This window comes from Hydra vulgaris, chromosome 02, assembly GCF_038396675.1.
Source record: "Hydra vulgaris chromosome 02, alternate assembly HydraT2T_AEP".
Classification (NCBI taxonomy): Eukaryota; Metazoa; Cnidaria; class Hydrozoa; order Anthoathecata; family Hydridae; genus Hydra; species Hydra vulgaris.
Genome location: NC_088921.1, coordinates 16,899,117 through 16,922,382, shown reverse-complemented (window position 1 = coordinate 16,922,382; position 23,266 = coordinate 16,899,117). Strand labels below are relative to the sequence as shown.

At 27.4% G+C, this 23,266-nt stretch overlaps 1 protein-coding gene across 2 annotated transcripts in view; it reads left to right on the top strand.

Annotated features, from left to right (window-relative positions):
- Window positions 1–23,266, top strand: part of LOC136076778 (uncharacterized) — a 159,456-nt gene that overhangs the window by 13,601 nt on the left and 122,589 nt on the right. Inside the window, exon 1 of one of the 2 annotated variants that reach the window (XM_065790228.1) lies at window positions 3,701–3,895. The exons of the other annotated variant lie outside the window; for it this stretch is intronic. Coding sequence (XP_065646300.1) covers window positions 3,889–3,895 — 7 coding nt within the window. The 5' untranslated portion in view covers window positions 3,701–3,888. Of the gene's footprint in view, window positions 1–3,700; window positions 3,896–23,266 lie in introns of those variants that run through there. 2 annotated transcript variants of the gene reach the window in all.

Sequence of the window (23,266 nt, the reverse complement as noted above, 5' to 3'; positions counted from 1 at the left end):
TGAAGCAACACGTTCTGCACTTGCTTATCCCAATGCCTATGCTGCATTAACTAACTTTTTCACAGCTTGAACATCACTGCAAAGATGAATAATGCTTGACTTAACAACTCCACAACATTTTAAACACATCCTTTCATTTTTATCTTCATTTAACTCAGAAGTAATAATGTTAATATCTTTTGATATTTCTGAAACATCTGAAGTTCTTCTGATATTTTGACGGTTTATCTAAACAAAAAAAATCTAACTATATAAATTAGTAATATAAAAAATATAACTCAATAAAAATAAACACATCGATGACATATTAGTTCCTAGAACAGGCTGTTTAAATGTTTTTTTTTTTTCAAGTTTATTAAAGTTCATTGAGACACAGCTCTTTCTTTTTTAAAAATTAATTAAAAAAATAAAACAACTTTATTTGAGTAAACACTAAGTCTTAAATATAGTTTTTTATTAATTTTATCAAATAACCTGAGAAATTTGCTTTAGCCACTTATCAAGGTATTTTGTATCGTTTTTTTCCAAACAATAAAGGTTTTTATAACAATTGCTACAAATAACTTTAGGATGGTTTGCTAAATTTTGATCATAGCTATCCCAAATAAAAGTTTTTATTTTTTTTCAATAGCTTTAGATATTTTATGAAGCTTTTTACTAAAGATTATAAAACAAACAGCACATAAATTGTTGACCGCCATTTAGTAAAACTCAAGTCGTTGTGTACTAGTAGAGTACGTTTAAAATCAAAATTCGCCGGTATTTGATTAGCAAATTATAGCCCTTTTTTTTAAAAATGACGGATGTTTTTTAACTAAAAATTATGATTTTTTTTTTTTGATTTTCATACATTTTTCCATTCCCCTAGAGATTTTTACTAACCAAATATTTATTTTCATATATACGACGAAGTATTTATAAAAGAAAATCTGATGTGGGGAGACTTCAAACCTGGCGGTCACTGTGGTTCATTGTGAAAAGCATGGTGAAAAGTTTTTCGGATGGTGTTGAGACGACTTTTGAGTCATATTTGATATCAAAAATTTTTTCCGTAGTTTACAAATTTTAAAATCTATAGCACCTCCTTTTGGTGCATGGTATAGATCGCTAACCTTTTTTTTAAACGTAATATTTATAATTGATTTACTTGATACCGTTGATATTGATAGTGCTGGAAATTATTTATTAAGCTTAATGATTTTATTAAACTTAATAAAGTGTCAAATTAACTGAAATAATTTTTTAGTTGTTGTATATATTTTTTCGAAAGATACAAGTAGAAAACTAGAACGTTTCTAAAAAAGATGTTTCGCTTAATTAACCAAAACATGTGGTAAATTAAGCACATACAGTACTAACTGTTATAGTAAATTTTTATAAATTGTAATTATCTGTGCTTCGAATTAGTTTTACGCTACTTGCATTGTTCCTTCACAAAAATGTAATTTTATTATTCTTTACAATAGGGTCAACAGTGGTAAAATGGTATAAAACTGAGATGGTTTTCGTTTAGAGTTGCACTGGTTGAACTGTAATTCGTTTTATTAAATTTTCACATCAAAAATTTAATATTTTACCTATAGAGAATTAAAATCAATTTAGAGAGAATAATTTTATTTTACAATTTACCCATTTTATTTACAATTTACCCATTTTATTTACAATTTACCCATTTTATTTACAATTATACCCATTTTACTCTATGGTATACCCATTTTATCCCAGAGTGCAGAGTAAAATAGGTATATAAAAGGGTTATAATGGTCAAACCTAAACGTTTCAAATTAAAATCATTTAAAACAACTTTTCTGAAATTTTAATCAAAAAGTGTACATTTATACTGCACATATTTATATTTGTGTGAGGATGTTCCACAAAAGTTATTTAGTCTTACGTTTTCTTGATTTAAACAAGATTTTAAATCAATCTTGCTAAAGAAATTTGTATTGTTCACAATTATTGCAGGAAGGCTGTGGCAATTTTTTCAAGATATTGTTAACCACTATGCCATTCTCAGGAACAATATAGTTTGACCTTACTGGTAACTTTGTCAGAAACTTTACAGTGGACAGGTCTTCATTTGGGGTTTCAATCACCAGTCCGTAGAACTCATGGTTTATCTTTTTGTCAACATACTTCACCTGAAACAAAATCCCCAACAATTACATAGAAGTTGTCCTTTTCTTCAGGGACTTTCTCAATTTATTCATTCATTATTATTTTTTCATTTGTTGGTTAGGCCTAGTTTGGCTTGCTTATTTGAAACCTGCTATTTAACTCTTCTTTGCTAATTTGCCTTTCTCTTCATTAAACAGCCTTCATGAACAACATCTTGTGTTGTAAGGAATTCTCCAACTTTTGCCTGCACTCTTTTTCTTTTTATTCCAGCATTGCTAATTGCATCTATGTTATTTCGTGAACAACTTGGCGAAATTATTTTCAAAATAGTATTTCATAATACTATGATATTATTTGCCATTGCAGACTTCACTGTTCCATAAGTTAGATGACTGCCATGGCCATCATACATGAGTAGCATAAGTTTTTCAAAATGTTCAACGCTTTTAATGAAATGTTTTAATCATGATTCAAAAACTGTGTCTTCCATCCATCCTGACTTTTGTTGCAAAATAAGTACCTGGAGGTCCACCTTGCATCCATGACTGATACACATGTAGCCCTTTGTACACAATAGATGGAGGCAGATACCATCCTGGAGCAGATAAAAGAACTCTGTAACTTGCTTTTCCTGCACATGCTGATTTCAGGTACTTGTTTTACCCATTTTCCCCCATTCTGGTTTTTCAAAATTTTCAATATTTAAAATTGTTTGGTTTTTTACATTCTTGTTACTATTACCTAAAAAGAAAAATCTCTTCTGCTTATAAATCTGTAACCTGTGATTGTGTATGTTAAATACATCATTTTTTACAACAGTTTTACCTGTTGGTGAATGCCTGTAAAACCCAATATCCAAAATGGTGGCACATCCTGTAGAGAAAACAGCACGGTAACAATAATTCTCCATTACAATTTTTATAATAAAAATTATTTCACTATCATAAAAAACTAAAACTTTATTCAATACAAAAATAGTGCATTTAAAACAAAATAGATAAACGGCTCTACCCATTTTAACCCAGTTGTACCCTATTGTATTACAATGTTACATTTACAATTTTTAAACAGTACTTTTTATTTTTATTGATTAAAATATTGATTGAAAATAAGTAAAATGTTATTTCCAGATATTCAGAATTTTTAAACTTTTTTTTAAATAAAAAAAAAGAATGTCTGAGTAGAAAGCGCAATTTTGTCTTCTTAAATTTTTGTAAGAGATTTGTGGATGTTTGATTGTTATTTTAATTGAATTTTAAAATTAAAGTTAGTGGTAAAAGGGAATATTGGAAGACAACTGAACAGTACTAGAAAACAGAATATATTTTAAAACCTTTGTTTATCCCTTTTTAAGCTTAGTAAGATTACTATGACAGTTTTATGTTTAGCTATAGGCTAAAAGAACAAATTTCATGCTCCAAGATGTGTCCGTAAAATCATTTTAATTTTTCTACTTTCTACTTCCTTTAAACTGCATGTACATCGTACATTACCTTTTTTTTTTGAATTTGAACCTTCAAATTGCTTATGTATGGATTTATATTTTTTATGCTACATGTTATAAATATTTACAACCTTTTCTATTAAAAGGATGGAAGTCAAAAATAATATCTAGTTAGTAGCAGTAAATATTCTGAAAAATAAAAAATCATGTTAAACCATGGAATTTATTTTATATCTTGAAAACTTTCAAAGTAACTGTATTCATCACTTTGGTTTAAAATAAAAATAAAGGAAAAAATGATTTAGTAATGGTATGCTGCATGCAATATGGATGGTAAGATGATAATTTGTAATTAAATAATAAATCATAGAGTTTAACCTGAGAGCACAATGATATATGTTATGTACCCATCATTTAACCGTGGGTAAATATAACATTTAGTATAATAATAAATAAAATTTATAAAATATGTAAATCCATCAAAAAAACTAAAATAAAGCAAAACAAAAACCATTTTAACACTCTAAAAATCTGTCTAACCTAACAGCTGTTGTTTTGACTTATTATAAATAATTATTTTTAATTATTATAATTATATATTTTAATTTACAATTATTATATATAATTGCTAAATCTGTTATTATGACTGTTAATAAATAGCATGTCATTTTGTTATGAAAAGTTTCATGATTTTTTAAATTTACTTTCAAATGTATAAAAGTTTAGATAATAATTTTTTTTATTTACTTTCCATCCAGACTACAGACTTAACAAGACTAATTTTTTTATTTATCTTTTATTTTAAAAAAACTTGAATAAAAAGTTTGTATTACTGTTGGTTATACTTAAATCAAAAACTTTCTATTGTAAAAATTTCTTCTGAATCAGCTAAGTGATATTTTGTTCACTGCAAATACATGACTTTGTTTTTTGGTTTTAATTGATATAATCAAAGTCAGTTTTTATAAAATTAATTCTTTTTTTATGTATAAAATGTTCTTGAATGAAAAAAGTTATAAAATATAAATTTTTTTTTTTTAATTTAAAATTTTACAATATTAAGCTTAGTTGTCGTTTTTTCTTTATTATTTAATTATATCTCATACCTTTACAAAAATCTGAACTGACTGTTTTAATAATTTTATTTTTATTCAAATTTTATTTTTATTCAAGTCTTAATTAGTTGTAGTCTTTGTTTTGACCATTTTATGTGCAAAATTTATAACCAATTTCCTTTTTATGTTTTCATTTCTCACAGATTTTGCTTTCAAATTCAAAAGATTTTAAAATCAATTTAAAATTAACAATTTTAAAAATTAACTAATTTCGGATGTTTTGAAATTTAACTGAATACAATTTTTTGCTAGCTGACAAGTCTAACAAGTCTGACAAGTCTGTACTATGTTGTAATATATGATAACAATAATAACTATAATAATTTGATAAATGATAACAATTATGAGACAAAAAAGATGGATGTAAACAAGAATGAAATTGATTGACTGGAATAGACAAATATTAAGGAACTAAAATTGATTTTTTTAAAATAATAAGTTTACTCTCAAGAAGGCTTCAAACAACAACTATATTATGTTAGGAGTTAAAAATAAACAAATAAGAAAGAGAGAAGTGCAAAAATATAGCAAAAAAAAAAAAAAAACATAAAAAATTGGGATGCGAATTTTAGTCCAAATCTAATAAACAGAGGGTTTTTTAAAAAAGGAAGGAAGGGGGGAGGGGAAATTTTTAATGTTACAATCTGAGTATTTTTTATAAAAAATTTCGGTTAATAAATCCAAACTAATTTTATAAAAAATTTCAGTTTATAAATCCAAACTAATAAATCCAAACTAATTTTTTACAAAACATGCATAGAACTATTTAATTCTAGTGTGGCTTGCGGTCAAATGTGCATTTTCTAACTGCTGTTTTATAATAATTAAATAGGATATACGCTGATATAAATTTTATACTTTAGTGAGAAATAAACCAAAAGCTTGTTTTCAACAAATTGAGATTTCTTTAGTTAGGGGTTTTTAAAGCCTATTTACACTAAAAGGTTTTGTTTTTATCAGTGACTGAAATAATTATTTTCTAATTTTTAAGACCAATTTTCACTGATTTTATTGTTGTTGTTGGTGTTGATAACAAGTAGAAGTTAATAAAGGAGGGGGAGGAGGGTCTTGATAAGCTTGGGGTTGGTAGTCCACCAACCCCAAGCTTATTAAGATCCCTTGAGTCCTTAGTAAAGGGGGTGGGGGCGTCCCCACCCCCTTTATTAAGTCAAGAGTAGCCCTTCAAACTTTAGCTTGAATCTTTCAAATGCCAATCTTTGTTTTTTTCATTATAAGTTACAGTTAGGTGGTTTTGATTATGTTTTTATCATTCTTATTTGTGCTTACCTTTCCGAAATTTTAATTTCTCTTTCAGATACTTATGCCTTATTTTAAAGTGTTACATTCTAACCAGGTTCAAATAAATTCAAATCAATCATTTCAATGGTGGTTTAATAAAATTTTAACAAAAAAGTAAAACAGGCAACTATGTTTGATTGTGTATATATGTATATTTTAGATCTGTATATACTGTATAAGTCAGAAGCAAATATTAAAACAGCTGCTCTAAATTTCTTCTTCTTTTCTTTATTTTTCTTCAATAGTATTTAAATCATACAAAATTGTGTTTTCAGTGAATGTTTAGGTTGTGAACATTAAGTTATTATTCCCTACTAAAATGTTAGATAGCAATAAAATAACAAAAGTAGCATGTAGTCGCAAATAGTTGCATACCAAGTGTAATGCAAAAAAGTTGCTAAAAGATAGTAGCTATATTAGATGTTTTAGTCTAAAGCCTACTACACTTTGATCATTAAGTTATTTATGTTTAATACGCCATATTTACATATTTCTCATTAATTACGTATTGATTTTAATGTATGAAATTTACTTTATTATATATATATTTTGCATTTTACGATTTATGTAATTAGTCTTATAAGAGAAAAAAACAAATTTATCTTTGCTTTGACTTTTTATACATGGCACTATGATTAGGATAAAACATAAGTTTTAAAAAAAAAACTACCACAATGAAGGAAGTAAGAAATTTTATTTACAAAGGAAAAAAACAACAAAAAACTACCACAGCAAAGGAAGTAATAAATAATCTGAAGGAGAAGCAATTACCAATTTTATTGCCTGAATCAAATCATATGCAATGCTCTGTGATTTTAACCATTGTTCTATTCTAAAACAACACCAATACAAATTAATTTGCGAAGAATGGGGTAGAAGACCACACCCAGTTGGAAGAAGGCGATGCCCAGCTTACGGTAAAACAACAAATGTATGTACACAAAAAGCTTAGATAGTGGTTCACATTTACTTGCCCATTAATAAAAAGTGAACTCCGATTATGTTCTTGACCTTTTAAGGTTATAAAGGTTAAACAGCTAAAAAAAAAAGATAGCATGCATGAATGGAATTGGGGAGGGGGTTAGACTATTAAGCATATAAAACTTTTATGGGAAGGAGGGTAAGCATATGTACGAATGGGGAGGGGGAGATAAAAAGTATGCTGTGCAACAGCGGGGGTAAGGGGCAGGGAGGTGGTGAGATGGGTGTTTTTCTTCACAATCTGGAGATTTTTGTGTACATAATATATGGATGGCCCCTAATTGATCTTTTTTGCGATAAATTATTTTTAAAAATTCATCCAGAAATACTATGCTATTTCTAGTAGTTGCTGTTTTAGTGCCTAGTGAATTTATTCTTGTTATAAATGAATCTTTATAATATTCATCTATTAAAAAATATTTTCTTTTTCTAAAACTCAAAGAGTTACTAGGTATATGTTGAAGCATTTTCCTTGATCTTGCTTACATGTTGCTTAAAAATTTTTTTTGTTGTAAATGCAATGCATTTTAGTGAAGCTGCACCGAGCAGTGAATGCCTTAGAGATGAATAATAAGTTAAAAAGAGTTTAGCAGAGTGAGATAAAAGTACAAAAGGACAGATGTCCAGTAGAAAACAAAGAGCCTCAAAGTAAAAGAATACTAAAAAAATGATAAGTAAAATGTTGTAAAAATAAACAATAACATTAAGCAATAGCCGAGATATGTAAGAGTCATTTATTGTTGTTCTACTAAATTGTCGTTAGTGTCCAGCGTAAGTGTGATGTGTATACGGTATCAGTGGTGGAGCAGAATTATTCGTTTTTTAAGTAGTTATCATGTGGTCTGTATTATTAGGGTGGTAAACATACATTATCAATATAAGTGTGTCATAGATGTCTCGAGTACCGTATGAATTTGTGCCTTATGGTACAGTATGAACACAAGAAGACCTCCAACTCTTACCCGAGACTGGTATTCCAAAAGAAGTTCCACTCTGGGTCTATACCAGGGTATCTTGTTAAGGTATCCCATTGTGTTATCCCAAAAGGACTATTCTCAGAGTATTCCTGTCAGGACTATTGCCACAGACTTCTGAATTGATAATGGAACCAGTAGACACTTAGTGGGGCTCAGTACAACTTGCATACAATTGAAAATCACTTTTTTGACACGAGTGTCGATAAGTGCAGTGCTTTGTTGCAGTATAACAAGGGTCAGTGAGAGTTGTGAACTGTTTTGAATACTTATAGCTGTGTATGTAATGTAGACAGTCAATGCAGTGTACTTGTATGTGTCTACTGTAATAGAATGTCTTGATGGTATGAGTTGTTTGTATAAAATTGGTTGAAAGTCATTAAAACTGGTGTAATGTAAGCTAGACGTGAATACTAGAAGTCCAGTAAAAATAACAAACTATTGCAACTTGATAATCTGAAAAATTTGCATAGAATTACACCAATATAGTAGCAATAACTTGTATATATATTTAACAAACTAATAATCTGTATATATATTTTACAACTAATAATCTGAGATAATATGGAATTTTGTATTTTGTATAAGTTATAAGACTAACTGTGAATATGTCATGTGACTGTAATGATACCAGGAGTATCTGAAGTGGAGTAAGATTATTCGCTTTCTAAAACAGCTAGCAGGTAGCCTCTTATCAATTAAACATACTGTACGTATAGCATGGCTGATTTTGTGTTTACTTATATACGTAGTGACTTGTGTATTTAGTATGAGTTTTTATTATCAAAATAATATTAGTGGTTAGAAGCTGGTTATCAAAATTAAGTTACGTGGCATCAAGTAATAATGTGAATTTGTGTTTTTTATTCTATATTAGCTTAATAACTCTTTATTAGCATTACTATAGTATTATAACAGTGTGTGAATGATGCATTAACAATAACATGTATATATATATATATATATATATATATATATATATATATATAATTTAGATTATAATTTAAGTGTTATTACTTACCTTTTATAGAGGGATGTGTATAGGTGTATGTCACAGAGTTGGAATAGAATTATTTGTTTTTTAAGTAGTTATCAGATGGTGTATGTAACAGAGCTGATGTAGAATATTTGGAGTGGAATGATTCGTTTATATATATGTTAGTGTGGTGTGGCTTGCGTTATTGGTATGATAAATATATATAGTAAAAAGATGCACTGACTATTGAAAGAATATTAGATGTAGTACCTTTAGTGTATTTGACAGTAGTTATGTATTAGATATCATGTATATCTATAGTAACACTGGACATTTTATGTACAACCTGATATGCACAAGCACATTATGTAGTACTGGACACCTAATGTATAACTAAGTAGTAATGGACAGTGGTTATTCATTCTGGCTATAAATGCATCCACTAAATGTATATATATATACATCCCTATATACAAATACATACACCCACAAACACACATACATGTACATAAAAATAGGTATGTATCTGTTTACAAATATGTACATAAATACACATATATGCAAATGCACACACTGATAAACATAGTTACGTATATATTCATACAAACACCTATGAGTATATATGTACCCACATATGTGAATGCACACACACATACCCCATGGACATACATATATATTCCAAGGCATCCATAAATTATTTATGTATAATATACATTACAATGGTTATTTCACTTATTTATTGTGTTAAATAGGTGTTAGAGTAATGTTTTAATGACCCAATTTGGATAAAGTATAATCCTATGGGTATAAATCAACAAATATAAATTCTAGAAATATTAGTATAAATCTTAAAATGACAAGCATCTGTGTATTGAGTGGTAGATGATTAAAATAGAGGTGTTTTATTATCCAATTACCCATGTAGTGTCAAGATGACATTCTCATCAGGACCTTTATTGTCATCAGGGAGTTTTTGAAGGTCTGGCATCTGACCAATGGTCGACACCCTGTGGACACTACCTTGCTAAAATCAAGCACGTGCTCGAAATTTGTAAAATACCAGTATTTTGTGATGGGGTGGTGTGGTTTAGGCTTGGTTTGTTCTTTTCTTGGCCAACTCTGACCAGGGTCTTTGTGTATCTACTTGTGAATGTCAATGTGGGCATTCACATAGATATCATATGACATTTATTATGTACCACAGACATGCAACATAAAACGATAGTCATATTATAAACATGACTATCATGTACATGTTTATAAACTATAACTATATATTTTAAAAACCTTAGTAAAATGAGAGAAAACATATATAGGTCCCCGTACAAATAAATATTATTACATATACTTTGTCTATAAATATAATTGTGAATAGAATAAAAGAAAGTTAAGTAATAAAACCATGTGCTTACCATTTTGAAAGTAAATATTATCTTTGGTTTAAATCATGACGAGGATGTAAAATGTGTTCTTGATGATAAATATCAACTTGTCGTTGTTATAAAAGTTAAATTTAGGATTATAAATAAACAGTGATATACAGGGAATGTGAAGATTGATAAGAATCTTAATCCGCCTAAATATCAGAAGAACGTAAACAAATTGAAGAAATTTTAAACTCACCGCTCTGTATCAGAGTTCTAACAGAATAGCATGCGGTTTTAGAAATGGCTTTTATGCTGAATAAGAGACAAGGCCTAAAACGCCGATGATAAATTCGCGTTAGTTTTTAAAGTCTTGATGAACCAGAGTTTTTTAGATATAATGTTGTTGATAGTGAGGTTGAAATACAAGCTGATGTTCTTTCTACAGTTGTTATTGTTGGTGTTTAGTGTGTATTAGTAAGTCTTTAATAGATTTTAAGTTTGTATGTACTGATAGTAGTTTGTGTTGAAATATGTCCTGTAGTTGTAAGTCTGGATTAATTGTGTTCCTGTTATTAAGAATGCAGGGACGTGGCGGCTCTAAAAAGCCCATGCAGGATTTTTATTAAAAGGCCTATATATGCGGGATTTTACCTTATATGCTTGATGTAAAGGCTTATATGAAAAAAAAAAAAACTATATATATGTATATATATATACTCCTAACTGGTTGTCAGAAAGTTTTTCCGTATTTTGTTGACAAAAAGTAAAAATTAAAATGCAAGACCGGAATTTTTTTTTTTAATTGATAGGCTGCCTGCCCCAACCAAACCCTCAGTCGATGTAGCAGCACTCCCTTGCAAGTCAGGCTAAAAGATAGTAGATGTAGCAGCACTCGGTTGCAAGTCAGGCTATTTGTCAGTCGATGTAGCAGCACTTTGTTTAGAGTCAGGCTATAAGATAGTCGATGTAGCAACACTCTGCACATGATTTACAGTAAAAAAAATAAAAATAAAAACATTGTTTATATTGTTAAAAACATTCAGAATGTTTAAAAAAAATTTAGAATGTTTTTAAAAACATTCTGGTCAATTAAATTTGCGTTTTTGTGGGTTTTTCAAAAAACCATTAGTTTATTATTAAATTAATGGTTTTTACTTTCTCACAACATGCAAATGTTGGACAAAAGTCAAAAGTAATTAAAAGTGACGTATTTGTTGGCGTAAGAATCATTTTTTTCTTTCCGTACTCCCAGATGCAACAATCTATAGGTGTCAGGGCTTGAATTAAGCCTATCGCGATCGCGAATTGCGATTACTTTTCGCACCTTCGCGATTAGTTTTTTCTTAAATTTTGTTTTTTCAGGATCTTTCTTTTTTTTTCGTGATTTTTCTTTTTTTATTTTAGAAGATTGATACTCTATTCGCGAATATTTAGTATTCTTTTACAGTATAAAACTGCAGTGACTTCTGTAACTATAATTTTTTTTTTAAAGCAGAGCATGAAGTAAAAGATGGAAAAATAAGAGATTTAGAAAATCAATTAGCAAAAATGTTCAAATGCAGGAAAAAGACGGATTGTTTAAGGAACGGAAAATTTATAAAAACAAACAATTAAATACCTATTCGAATCAAGAAATAAAAGATTTTGATTGAAAAAAGAGATAAAAGTTAATATTGAAATTGATTGAAAAGTCACTTTCTTAACTCGAATTCTCAAGGGCTTTATTCCAATTTAGCACATTCGTTATAAACAAATTTAATGATATTTCTATAAGTTTATTTTGCAAAGAATAGTGGAAGGCAATATAGACTCTAAATAGTTATTAAAAAAAAACTTCAAAGTTTGTTAGTACACTTGCTAATTTTAAATTAATAGCAATAAATGGATGCAAATAAGGACCACAGATGCAGATTATCTACAGTTAAAAAGTGGGAAAAACATTTTAATTGCGAGTTAGAATACGATGTAAATGGAAATGAAGTTATAAGATTATGAAATGTAAACAGTTTGAAAAACGGATTAGTCAAACAAAATTGTTTTCAATGACCTGGATCAAACCAGGAACAATATCAACAAAAGATTCACTGGCATCGCACTTAAGCAGTCCGCAACATAAAGAAGCCACGCGAATTCATCAACAAACAACATTAGGTTCAGTTTCATTATCTAACCATGTATATATATTGACAAATTTGAACCTGATACTGCTATGGATGAATGGTATAATGATAAAGTTAGACGATTGTCAGCAAATTTTCATCGTTATCCGGAAGAAAAAAAAAGAAAGTCAGGAAAAACAGACATTGATCAAGCGACAGTTACAATATTGGATTTGGAAGAAAGTGAAAGCGAGGAAGAAAATTTAATATTCTAAGCATTAAACTAGTGAAATGATTACAAAACGATCAAAATTTTTACGATTACGATCTAATACTTTTTCTATTAGCAATCAAAAAAAGTATTAGATCGTAAAAGATTCTATTATTTAGACACATTTTTTTCTTTGGCTTTATTTTATTAAATGAAAAAAGTAAACGCTAACTTTTATTAAAAAATACATTAAATGAAAAAGCAATAGATAGAAATATCTTGGAATTTGATTATGTTACTTAGATAAGAAAACTTACTTAATAAGAATTTAATTATCATTCTTGTTTGTGATTGTGCGGGTTTTCGTGAAAATGTTAAGTTTTAACATTTTATTGCAATAATGTTTTCGTCATTTTTAATAGTTTTTTATAACTGTTTCAAATTTATAGATTGTTTTGTTAGAGTTTTAAATAATTTTTTTTACTGTTAAAAACTTATAGAAAATTAAATATTCTAGTCGTTTTAAACAGTTTAAAATATGTAAATAAAATAGAAAATGAAATAATTAAAAGAAGATTATATCAAGTTCATTGATTTTGCAAAAATACAGCCGTTAGATTTAATGCAATATAATAATAGTAGTAATGTAAATTATAACTAAAGCTACTTTACAACTGCTGAACGTAAATGTTATGACGTCTTATGCAAAAATGAGACTTATTATATATGTTATTATAAATAAGTTAAAATAAATAATGCCCCCTTGCCTGTGGCGGGAGTGGAGGAAGGGTTATGAGCAACAAAAAAATCGTGGTTAGATTTTTTAAATTTAAATAAAAATAATTAAATATTAATTTAAATAAAAAAACGCAATTAGATTTCGTTAATTCGAGCCCTAGGTGTATATATGTATATATATATATATATATATATACATATATATATATATATATATATATATACATATATATATATATATACATATATATATATATATATACATATATATATATATATATATATACATATATATATATATATATATATATATATATATATATATATATATATATATATATATATATATATATATATACATATATATATATATATATATATATATATATATATATATATATATATATATATATATATATATAATAACTGACCTTATTCTAATAAATCATTAATACAAACCAACAAGTTAAGATAATACTATTTGTAATTAATAATAATGTTTGTAATACTGCAAAATAAAAAATGGTAACAACACGATGCAGCGACATTTTTGTTTTGATTTTCTTAAAACACAACTTTAACGCAAGTTAATACGATTAGTATTTTATTGTTTGAAGAACATAGCCTAACACAAAGTTAAAAATCAAAGATTTTAATTTTTCTATTATTCTATAATGATATATATTTTATTGTATAATAATATAAATTATTTAAATTTTATATACTTTTTTTCTAAAATAAATATTGAAAATCTTGAAAAATATGAAATTCTTTTTATTTTATGAGAAAATTCTTTTTAGTCTATGCTTTTGTTTAATTCGGTGTTTTAACTTTTTTTAACATTTTCACATAAACTCACAACAGCTAAAATGCCGCTCTAAAAATGGTGTTGTTATTGACATAGTTTAAACAAAGTTTTTATAATGTAGTTTCATTTAGCAGTTCAACATCCTTTTTTAAATCTGTCTGAGGACAGGATTTTACGGAGTAATTTCTTTATTTACATACAATAATATAAACTGTATATATTTCAAAACTTTATTATTAAAGAAGTTTATATCTGTTTGGAAATGTTACAAAAATCCTTATTTATTTAAAACTTAATTTAAAATTTAACCCCAAAACATTTTTCTTAAAGGAATTAAAACGCAATGCAATTACTATATAGTAATTGTATTAATTTATTTAAGAAAAATGTTTTGCGGGTAAATTTTAAATTAAGTTAATATAAGTCCAACAATAATAATAACTATTATTATTGTCGGGGCTGCGGACTTTCTTAAATTTATTTTGTCAACATTACGATTGTTAAAAACCGTTTATGGGTTCATTATTTTTCTCATGTAAAAAATATCATAATGCGCCTCAAAACATCTACTTTGTTTTCAGAGCAATATTATTATGCAAAATACTAATATAATTGCGCTCAAAGTTGAGACTTGAAATCAAGTGTTTAATAAAATTCAATTTGTGCTAGCATAAATATTTTAAATCATTGTGGAATTTTTTTAAAATGTAGAAAAAATTAAAATTTGTCAAAAGGCCCATATTTAGATGAAAAAGTGAAAAGCCCATGCGGGAATCCTGCTTGCCCTCCGGGGCCACCACGCCTCTGTATTAATGATGCTGTTGATTTGTTGTCCAATGGGAGTATATGGTGTAATTATCTTTAGTCTTTGGTGCTCTTTATGGTGTGTGTGGGATGTTATGAGTCATAATGAAGTAGTCCCATTGTCAGTTGGTTTTTGGTAGATGTTCGTGTGAATGTTCCCTTGTTCATTTTTTTACAGCAGTATGTCTAGAAAGTTTTCTTGATGTTGCTGAGTGATTAAAAGTGAATTTGATTGTCGGATGAATGGTGTTCATGTAGTTACAGATCTGATCTAACACTTCTATGGGTGCTTGAAAATGAAGTCAATAAATCTTCTGTAGAAAGTAATGTGGTTTGAAAATTGGTTAGTGATTCGTTCATCAAGCCTCCTTATGAATAAATTTGCTTAGCATGGTGTAACCCATGTGTCTATTGATGTGCCTGTCAGTTGATGGTAGTTGATTGTTTGTCACCAAAGGAAAAAGTACTGTTTGATAGAATTTCTTCTATTAGGTTACCCATGATACCGGGGGATGGGCAGTCAGTTGGTCTATCTTGTATTAGTATGAGCCTCAAATAATGTAATGCTGTGTCTATGCAATCTCTTTGTGGGATATTGATGTAGAGTGATGTCATGTCAGCCGTCACAAAGCTGAGCTCCGAAAATTGAAGTCGTATATTTTATAACATGTTGAGAAAGTGTATACTGTCTTTAATGCAGGCTGGTAGTGATTCGACTAGTGGTTGTAAGAATTTTGTCAGGTATTCTGATAGATTGTCCGTTGGTTTTCTGATGGCTTTATGTAAACAAATTTTTCATGTTTTGCATACTCAATAACTTTTCTACAACTTTTCAAGTCTTCTGTAAACCGTTTCCTTGCTTTATAATTCTTTTTTTTTCTTTCTAGTAACTCTTAACTTATTAGTGGTTGCTTGCAAACTTGTTGGGAGTGAATCAGAATAATAAAAAAAAAAAATTAAACAAATATTATTAAAGATAAACAAAAACAGGTATTGAGATTAGCAATATGGTTCTTTAGAATGTTTGAGGTTACTTCCATTTCATAGTACTTTTCCACAGAAAAAGTACTTGTTTTGGAAGGATCAATTTTATGGCAAAAACAAAAATGTGGTATTAAATTGTATTGTAAATATGAAATTTAAACAGAGTACAATACACAAATTAGGAAAAACCAGCAAACATTTTTTCATAGAGTTTAGTAAATTATTAATGAACCTTCCTGTGTAAATTATAGTTATGAATAAATATTTATATTTACTAATTATATAAATTATTTAATTATTTAAATATATTTATTTATATAGTTATACAAGTTATGTCATAATAAAAACTCTTTAAAACTAAAAAAGATCTTATTAACCTTTTTATTGCAGCTTTAACAAACTATATATTTAGGCTTTGTTAAAGGATTTTGTTGTGTAACAGAAAAACAAAACTTGACAAAGCTTTCATTTTTACACTGTTTAAAGTTGAATTGTATCATTAGCGCATTTTAAAATACTGCATTGTAATTAAATTAAATTTTAAACTATGTTAAAGGTCTTTTAACAAAACACCGATTACAAATATCAATTAAAATCAAATTTAAATTAGGTATTTAAAAAATTTTTATATCCGTATTATTTTTTACTCAAAACAAACTAATACATAGTATTGTAATCTTTTGTTTATCAAAATTTAATTTTTTTTGTTTTATTTTTATAACTAAAAATAACTTTTTTTTATTAAAAACTTTTAATAAAAATTACTATTTTAATTAAGATTACCCAAATCCTGAACCTGAAAATCTTGAATCTGATAACCTGCTAATCCTGAACATGAACCTGCTAATTCTGAACCTAAACCTGCTAATCCTGAACCTGAACCTGCTAATCCTGAACCTAAACCTGCTAATCCTGAATCTGAATGTGCTTTATAACTGATTTCATCAGTTATCAAGCAGGTGTTCATAAACATAATTTATATTTATAAATAACACTGATCTCAAAATAAGTTTTTGTGATATTGAATTATAAAGATTGAATTAGTCATAAAAATTTTTTTATAGTCTCAGTTGCAAAAAATTATTCTTATAACATAATCGTTTCTCCTACTCTTATGTAAAAAGTTCCTTCAAAAGTAAACTTAAAATTTTTTATTATGTTTAATTTAAGGTTTTTTAATTAAAAAACTTCAAATTAAAAATGATGAAAAGTTTAGGCCTAATTTTTAAATTAAATACTTTAAATAGATTTAATAGTTTAATCTTAAAGTATTTAATCTTTTTTTTAACTTGGTATTAGGAATTTTCAAGTATAAAAAAATATATTTAATGATTGTTTTTTTTCAAAAAAATAAATTATTTCCTAATTTAAATTGGCTAATGTAATTATAGCCTAATGTAAATTGGCTAAATGCATTGATAAAAACTGTCCTTTTCAGTGTTTCCATTCCTCGGCCAAAAATATTTACCCCGGTTATGGGTAATTTTAAATCTACTCGGATAATACCCGGATAATTTTATTAGTTAGATTTTACAGCAACTATTAAGTAACCTTGGAGGTGTAAATTTAGTCTATTTTGATTTAAAAAAAACAAGTTTTTGATAGGCTAAAATGAAGAAGTTTATCTTTTAGTAGAAATGACGCATTAAAATCAATGCATCGAGGCTATCATCTCCCGATCTATTTCTTATTTTTGTTGCAAATAATCCCAAGGTCTAAAAAAAAGCTTGTTCTGAATGTTGATGTTGATTTAATAGTTAATAAAGCTTTAAAAAGTTTTTCAAGACATTTTAAGGTTATCAACAAGTTTTTTAAGGCCTTGCATGAGGAGCTTCAAATTAACTCATTTCTTTTTTCAAAATCTTAGATCTAATCTTATCTACGGTGAGAGCTTAATGCTCTGTTTGTTGAATAAATAAAACAAGTTCATCTGAAAGAGATTTTTTTTATCAATTTTTAATGTTTGATCAGGTATACTAGTAACTTCAAAATCAACTGGTAGCTCTTCACCTGCTTTCTGTGGATCATGGCCTTTTTAAATTGAAAGTAGCCAGAGATATTATAATGTTTTTTTATTTTTAGACCAAACTGATCCTTTTGTTCTTTCAAAGTGTCCAGAGATTTTAAATATTGTATTAAGTGTACAAGGTCAGGTTTTCTTCTCTCTTGAATTTGGACTTCAAGTTTTTCTAGGAGAGCGAGACTTATTGATGTCTCTTGATTTTTCAGTTTCTTAGCAGCAAATTCAGTAACTTTTTCAGCAAGTAAATAATCAGCATCTTCCTTGCATAAATATTCTACAGTCATTTTAATGTGAGCAAGAGCATCGCATAGTTCTTTATTCTTCTCCATTGTTTTATTGGAAATATAAAATTCTTGTTCAAGATGGATCATTGCTACTTCAACTTCTTTGCGAACTTTATAAAATCTTCGTAGCATTTTAATAAGGCTATTCCATTGTGTTTTGCATTCTAAAATAGCCTTTGCCTTTGCAAAGAACTGAATATTTTGAGGTTAAATATTGTCATCACTTCTGACTGGGGACTTTCTGAAGACTTAAACAATTTTAAGGATTTTAGCAACAATAGCACCAATATCAGAAACTAGGTTTGTCTCAGTGCTTAATTCATCACATTCCTCTGTTGTTTCTTTATAATCCTCTTCCTCTACAGTTTCATCAAAAATTAAAAGATGGATTGCATGTGCAACACAGCCAGCATGAATAAGACTGGTCTTTTTGCCGAATTTCATCATAACACTTGCACCATCAATGATGGTTACGACAATGTCGTTGTCCAAATTCAACTGAAATTCAGACAATCTTAACTTATCAAGTTGAATAGCATTTCCAGTGTTCTTTGTTCAGGTGTTTCAATCACTAGGAATGCTGTCCACGGATCATCCCTAGTGATTGAAAACCATCTAAACAATGTCAGTTCAGAATCATAAAACAAAGTTTATAGAAAAACAACTTTCTTCTTCTTGAATCTTTTGAATGTCTTGCTTAATGACGGTGATAGTTTTACCATATTCTGCCAAGAATTGATCTGCCATGAATTGATGAAATGATGTTTTAAGGACTTCTTGACAAAGTGTAACCATCTGATTTAAGTGTTCTTCTAAGCAGAACATCATTTGTAATTTGCTTTAAACTAAGACCATCAACTGCAACTAATTTGCTTTTCATTTCACCAAAAGGTTCAAAGCCTTTCTTAAAGAAAGTATCAATGCAAGAAACTTTTGCAGGTGTTGATGATTGTTTTTCTGGTAACAGATCTTTCTTAAGTCAAAATTTAGCTTGAATCTTATGCTTTGTTTGAAGGTGATATTTTAGGCTTCTTGTTATATAGGTTTTCAAAACTGCTGAACAAATTTTGCATATAGCTCTATCTCCTGTTTTGCTATACAAAAAATGCTCCCAAATTCCATTTAAATGAACATTTAAACTAAATACTCATTACAACTGTTATTCTTTATTGTAGATAATGCTTGGTTTTAACTTTGACTTATGGTAATGTAAAAGAACTTTCTTATTAAAAAAATGTGTATATCTTTGACAACAGTGTTAATAACAAATAAATCAAATTTAAACTTTAAATTCTCTATAAATTTGCATGCTGAAAATCTCAATTTTAATATGTTTATATTGTATTAGTATTTATCTAAGAGCTACGGACTAAGCTGGAAACCTAAACAAATTTAATAAAGGTCGATTTATATTATAAAACTTTTTTACACAGTTAATTATCTTCACAAAGTTGATCACAGCCAAAAATGTTTAATTATGGAAATATTTTTTAAAAAACTAATAAAATTTAAAGTTACCTAAAATTATCAGGGTAATTTTGAAAAAAAGTTACCTAAAATTACCTGTGTAAAGAATAAGAAAAAACTTGCAAATTACCCTGGTAGCGGTTAAAGTAATACCCGGGTAAGAAACACTGGTAATTTCACATGTTAAATGCATACAGAGTACGTTTCTCAACAAGGTCTGCAGCTTCTATTATTTCATATGAATAAAAAATATTGTTTTAAATTAAAAAAATATAGATAAGGAATCATGAAAAACTTGTTTGAAAATTAAAATTTACAATTCCTAATTTTATCATTTGATCACATGATCAGGACAATATGAATTACTATACATTTTTCTATCCCAAACTTTAATCAATTTTAGAAGCTATAGAAGTATTGCAAAATAAATCACAAAAAACCATCCTTAAAAAAGTTCTACCTTAAAAAAAAGTTCATCCTTGACAAAGTTTACAGTTAAAAAAGTCTCAATGGCTAGAACTTTTTTAAGGAGATTTTTTTTCTGATTTATTTTTGCAATACTTTTATAGTTTTTAAAATTGAATAAAGTTTGAGATTAATGTGTTAATTAACACAAAGTTGTTTGTCTTGTCTCGTACTTAAAAAAAATTACTTCTAGCATTATTGTGAATAGTTAGTAACTAGGTGTTAGTTACTAGGTGTTAGTAACTAGGTGTAAGTAAAAGTAATACATTTACAATGTTGAACAGTAAGTTAAAGAAATACATGTTAAATAATTTAAACCTGTGTATGTTAAAAAGGATTAAACATTTAAAAGTTACTTTTTTTTTTATAAAAAAAAGTTATTAAAAGTTATAAATCATCATAAAATTTTTGTCACTTAATTGAGATCTTATTTTTGTGACGATGAGCCACACTGCAGAGAACGTTCTGCTGCAACACTTTTTTGATGAACAGTCAAGAGATGATGGTATACAACTTTTAAATACTTGTTATGAACATTTTCTTCTTGCAAATAATTATTGCTTTCCTTACAATACTTGCAATATCTTATCTTATTTTGTTTGTAGTATCTTTTTCTAGAAAATATTTTATTTTCAAATTGAAGCTCGATGATATATTTATCTGAGTATTTAATTTTGGAAATGGCAATGGAGCTGAAGGTACATCGACTACTATAGACTACGATAACATGATGATCGTTTTCACTGACAAAATTATCATTTCGATATTTAGAAATATGTCCAAATAACTCAATAATTGATTTTATTATGGCAGTTTTACTGATTTTATTAAATGCTCCGTTATCGTGAACTTTACTGCTGTTACTATTTATTTATTTGGGTCATAAAGAAAGTGTAAAACATTTAAAATAATACTTTGTCTTTATTTTATTTGTAATATTAATTCATTCTTATGTCATTTTGTTTCTGGTGAAAGAAAGTTCCTGCTCTTTGACTATTTTTATTTTTTAAATCATGTCTGATTAATTCACTTATATTTAACGTCAATACAAAAAGTTTCTTTCAAAAAACTTAAATCAAGTTTTTTTGGAAGAAATTTATTGCAGGGGTTTCCTGTTTGGCAGTTAAATGAAAATATAAGATAATATCAATTAATATATTTCTGGATTATCAATATATATTTTAATATATACCTGAATTATCAATATATATCAATATATATCTTAATATCAATTTTGTATATATCTATACCTATATATCTATATATATAAGACCATTTTAAAAACAATTTCTAGAGTTGGAAATGTAAATTATTATAAACTCAAGATAAAAATAAAAGATAATTTTTAAAATGGTTTCCTCAATTTATTAAAAAAATAGAGATTTTTAAATCTTTCAAAATATCAATGATTTTGGATTATATTGTACTTAGTGTTTTATATAAAAAAATTGATTACTTATTTTCTAAGAAAAATATTCATCTTGTGTATTTTAAAGTTGGCTTTGCCTAAATTACTATTTTTATTATGCTTGTTTGTTTAACAGAAATACTTAACGATACATTGAACAAAACACAAAAACATGCTGCAGCAAATGTTTTTTATAACCACCGCAGCCTAAATATTAAGGGCAAAACCCAATCTGGTTGTGTAAAACTGAAATGAGTTCAAAAAACTCTGCGGTGAGCAAAAACATTCATTATTGAAACCAGATGTTTTTTTAATAGAAAAAACTATGCAGATTTGAGAGCCTAAAATAAGGCTCTTAACCAGAGGTATAATGGCAAAACAATAAATGCTTTTGTTAATATCTCATTCAATAATTTGTTTTGGAAAGTTTAATTAACTTTTAACTTATTTTCTAATGTTTATCTATGATTTGAACACAACTGGTCTCGCCTTTTTGGGATCCCTGTAAGCTCATAGTTGTTTTGCTGAGTTAGTATCACCTAGTAAATATAAACATCTTCACAACACATTTGCTTCTTCAGCAACTTAAAAGTTGCAAGGCTGATATTATGTTTGATAATAAACCAATATTGTTTTTGTTGAATGTTATTGCAGACTATATCAATTAGACTTTTTGGTATTGGATTTCTAACTTTATAAAAACGCTCCAACATTAGTAGTAGGCAACTCCAATATTTCTAATATTTAAAATTATTTCTACTCTATACTTAGCCCTATAAGGAAAGTTGACTGCAAAAATCTTTATAAAAAATGGCAAGGGGCAACACAAAATGTCAGCAGGCAACCAACGTTAACAAACTGGTTACTTTCAGTTGCCCTTCTAGCAAACAATCAAAAGTTCGAGTGTACACCCTTGATATAATATACTTCTGTTATGTAAAAGTGCATTTTTTTTTGTAAATTATTCCGTATTTTATACTTTCATATTATGTTTCAACTATCCCCATTTATAATATATATTGTTTTAGTATATAATTTTAATATATATTTATAATTTAAAATAATTTATAATTTATAATAATATTTATATATATATATATATATATATATATATATATATATATATATATATATATATATATATATATATATATTTTTTAGGGTGGTATTAAAAACAACTTTTTTTGAAAATATCAGTTGACCCCCCTTAAATGTGTGTTTATATAATAAAATAATACTGGATTTAAAAAATTTTTGAATAAAAAATATTTTTATGGGTGCCACAAGACCTTTATACATCAAACAGGTCCCTAATAATATAAAAAAAAAAGTTTTTCAAAAGTATGTCATGTTGCGTCTCAAATGATGCAAAAGTATATAAAAATTTCAAAAATATGAATGATTTTATAAATATATTATTATTTTAGATTTTAGTAAATAGAAAATGACATTTTTTAATTTACTACTGTGATCAAAAAGTAAGGTGAATTTTTTTATAAAATGAAAAATCTTTATTTATTCTTCCAAATCTGTATCGTCCCCCTCAAAATAATCCCCCCCCCCCCGGCCTCAAGCACTTTTGCCAACGTTTTTTCCAGTCTTCGAAGCATGCCGAAAAGTCCTCGGTAGGGATAGCCTTCAATGCGCGTGCCGATTCACGTTGGATCTCTTCAATGGACTCAAAATGATTTCCCCAGAGTG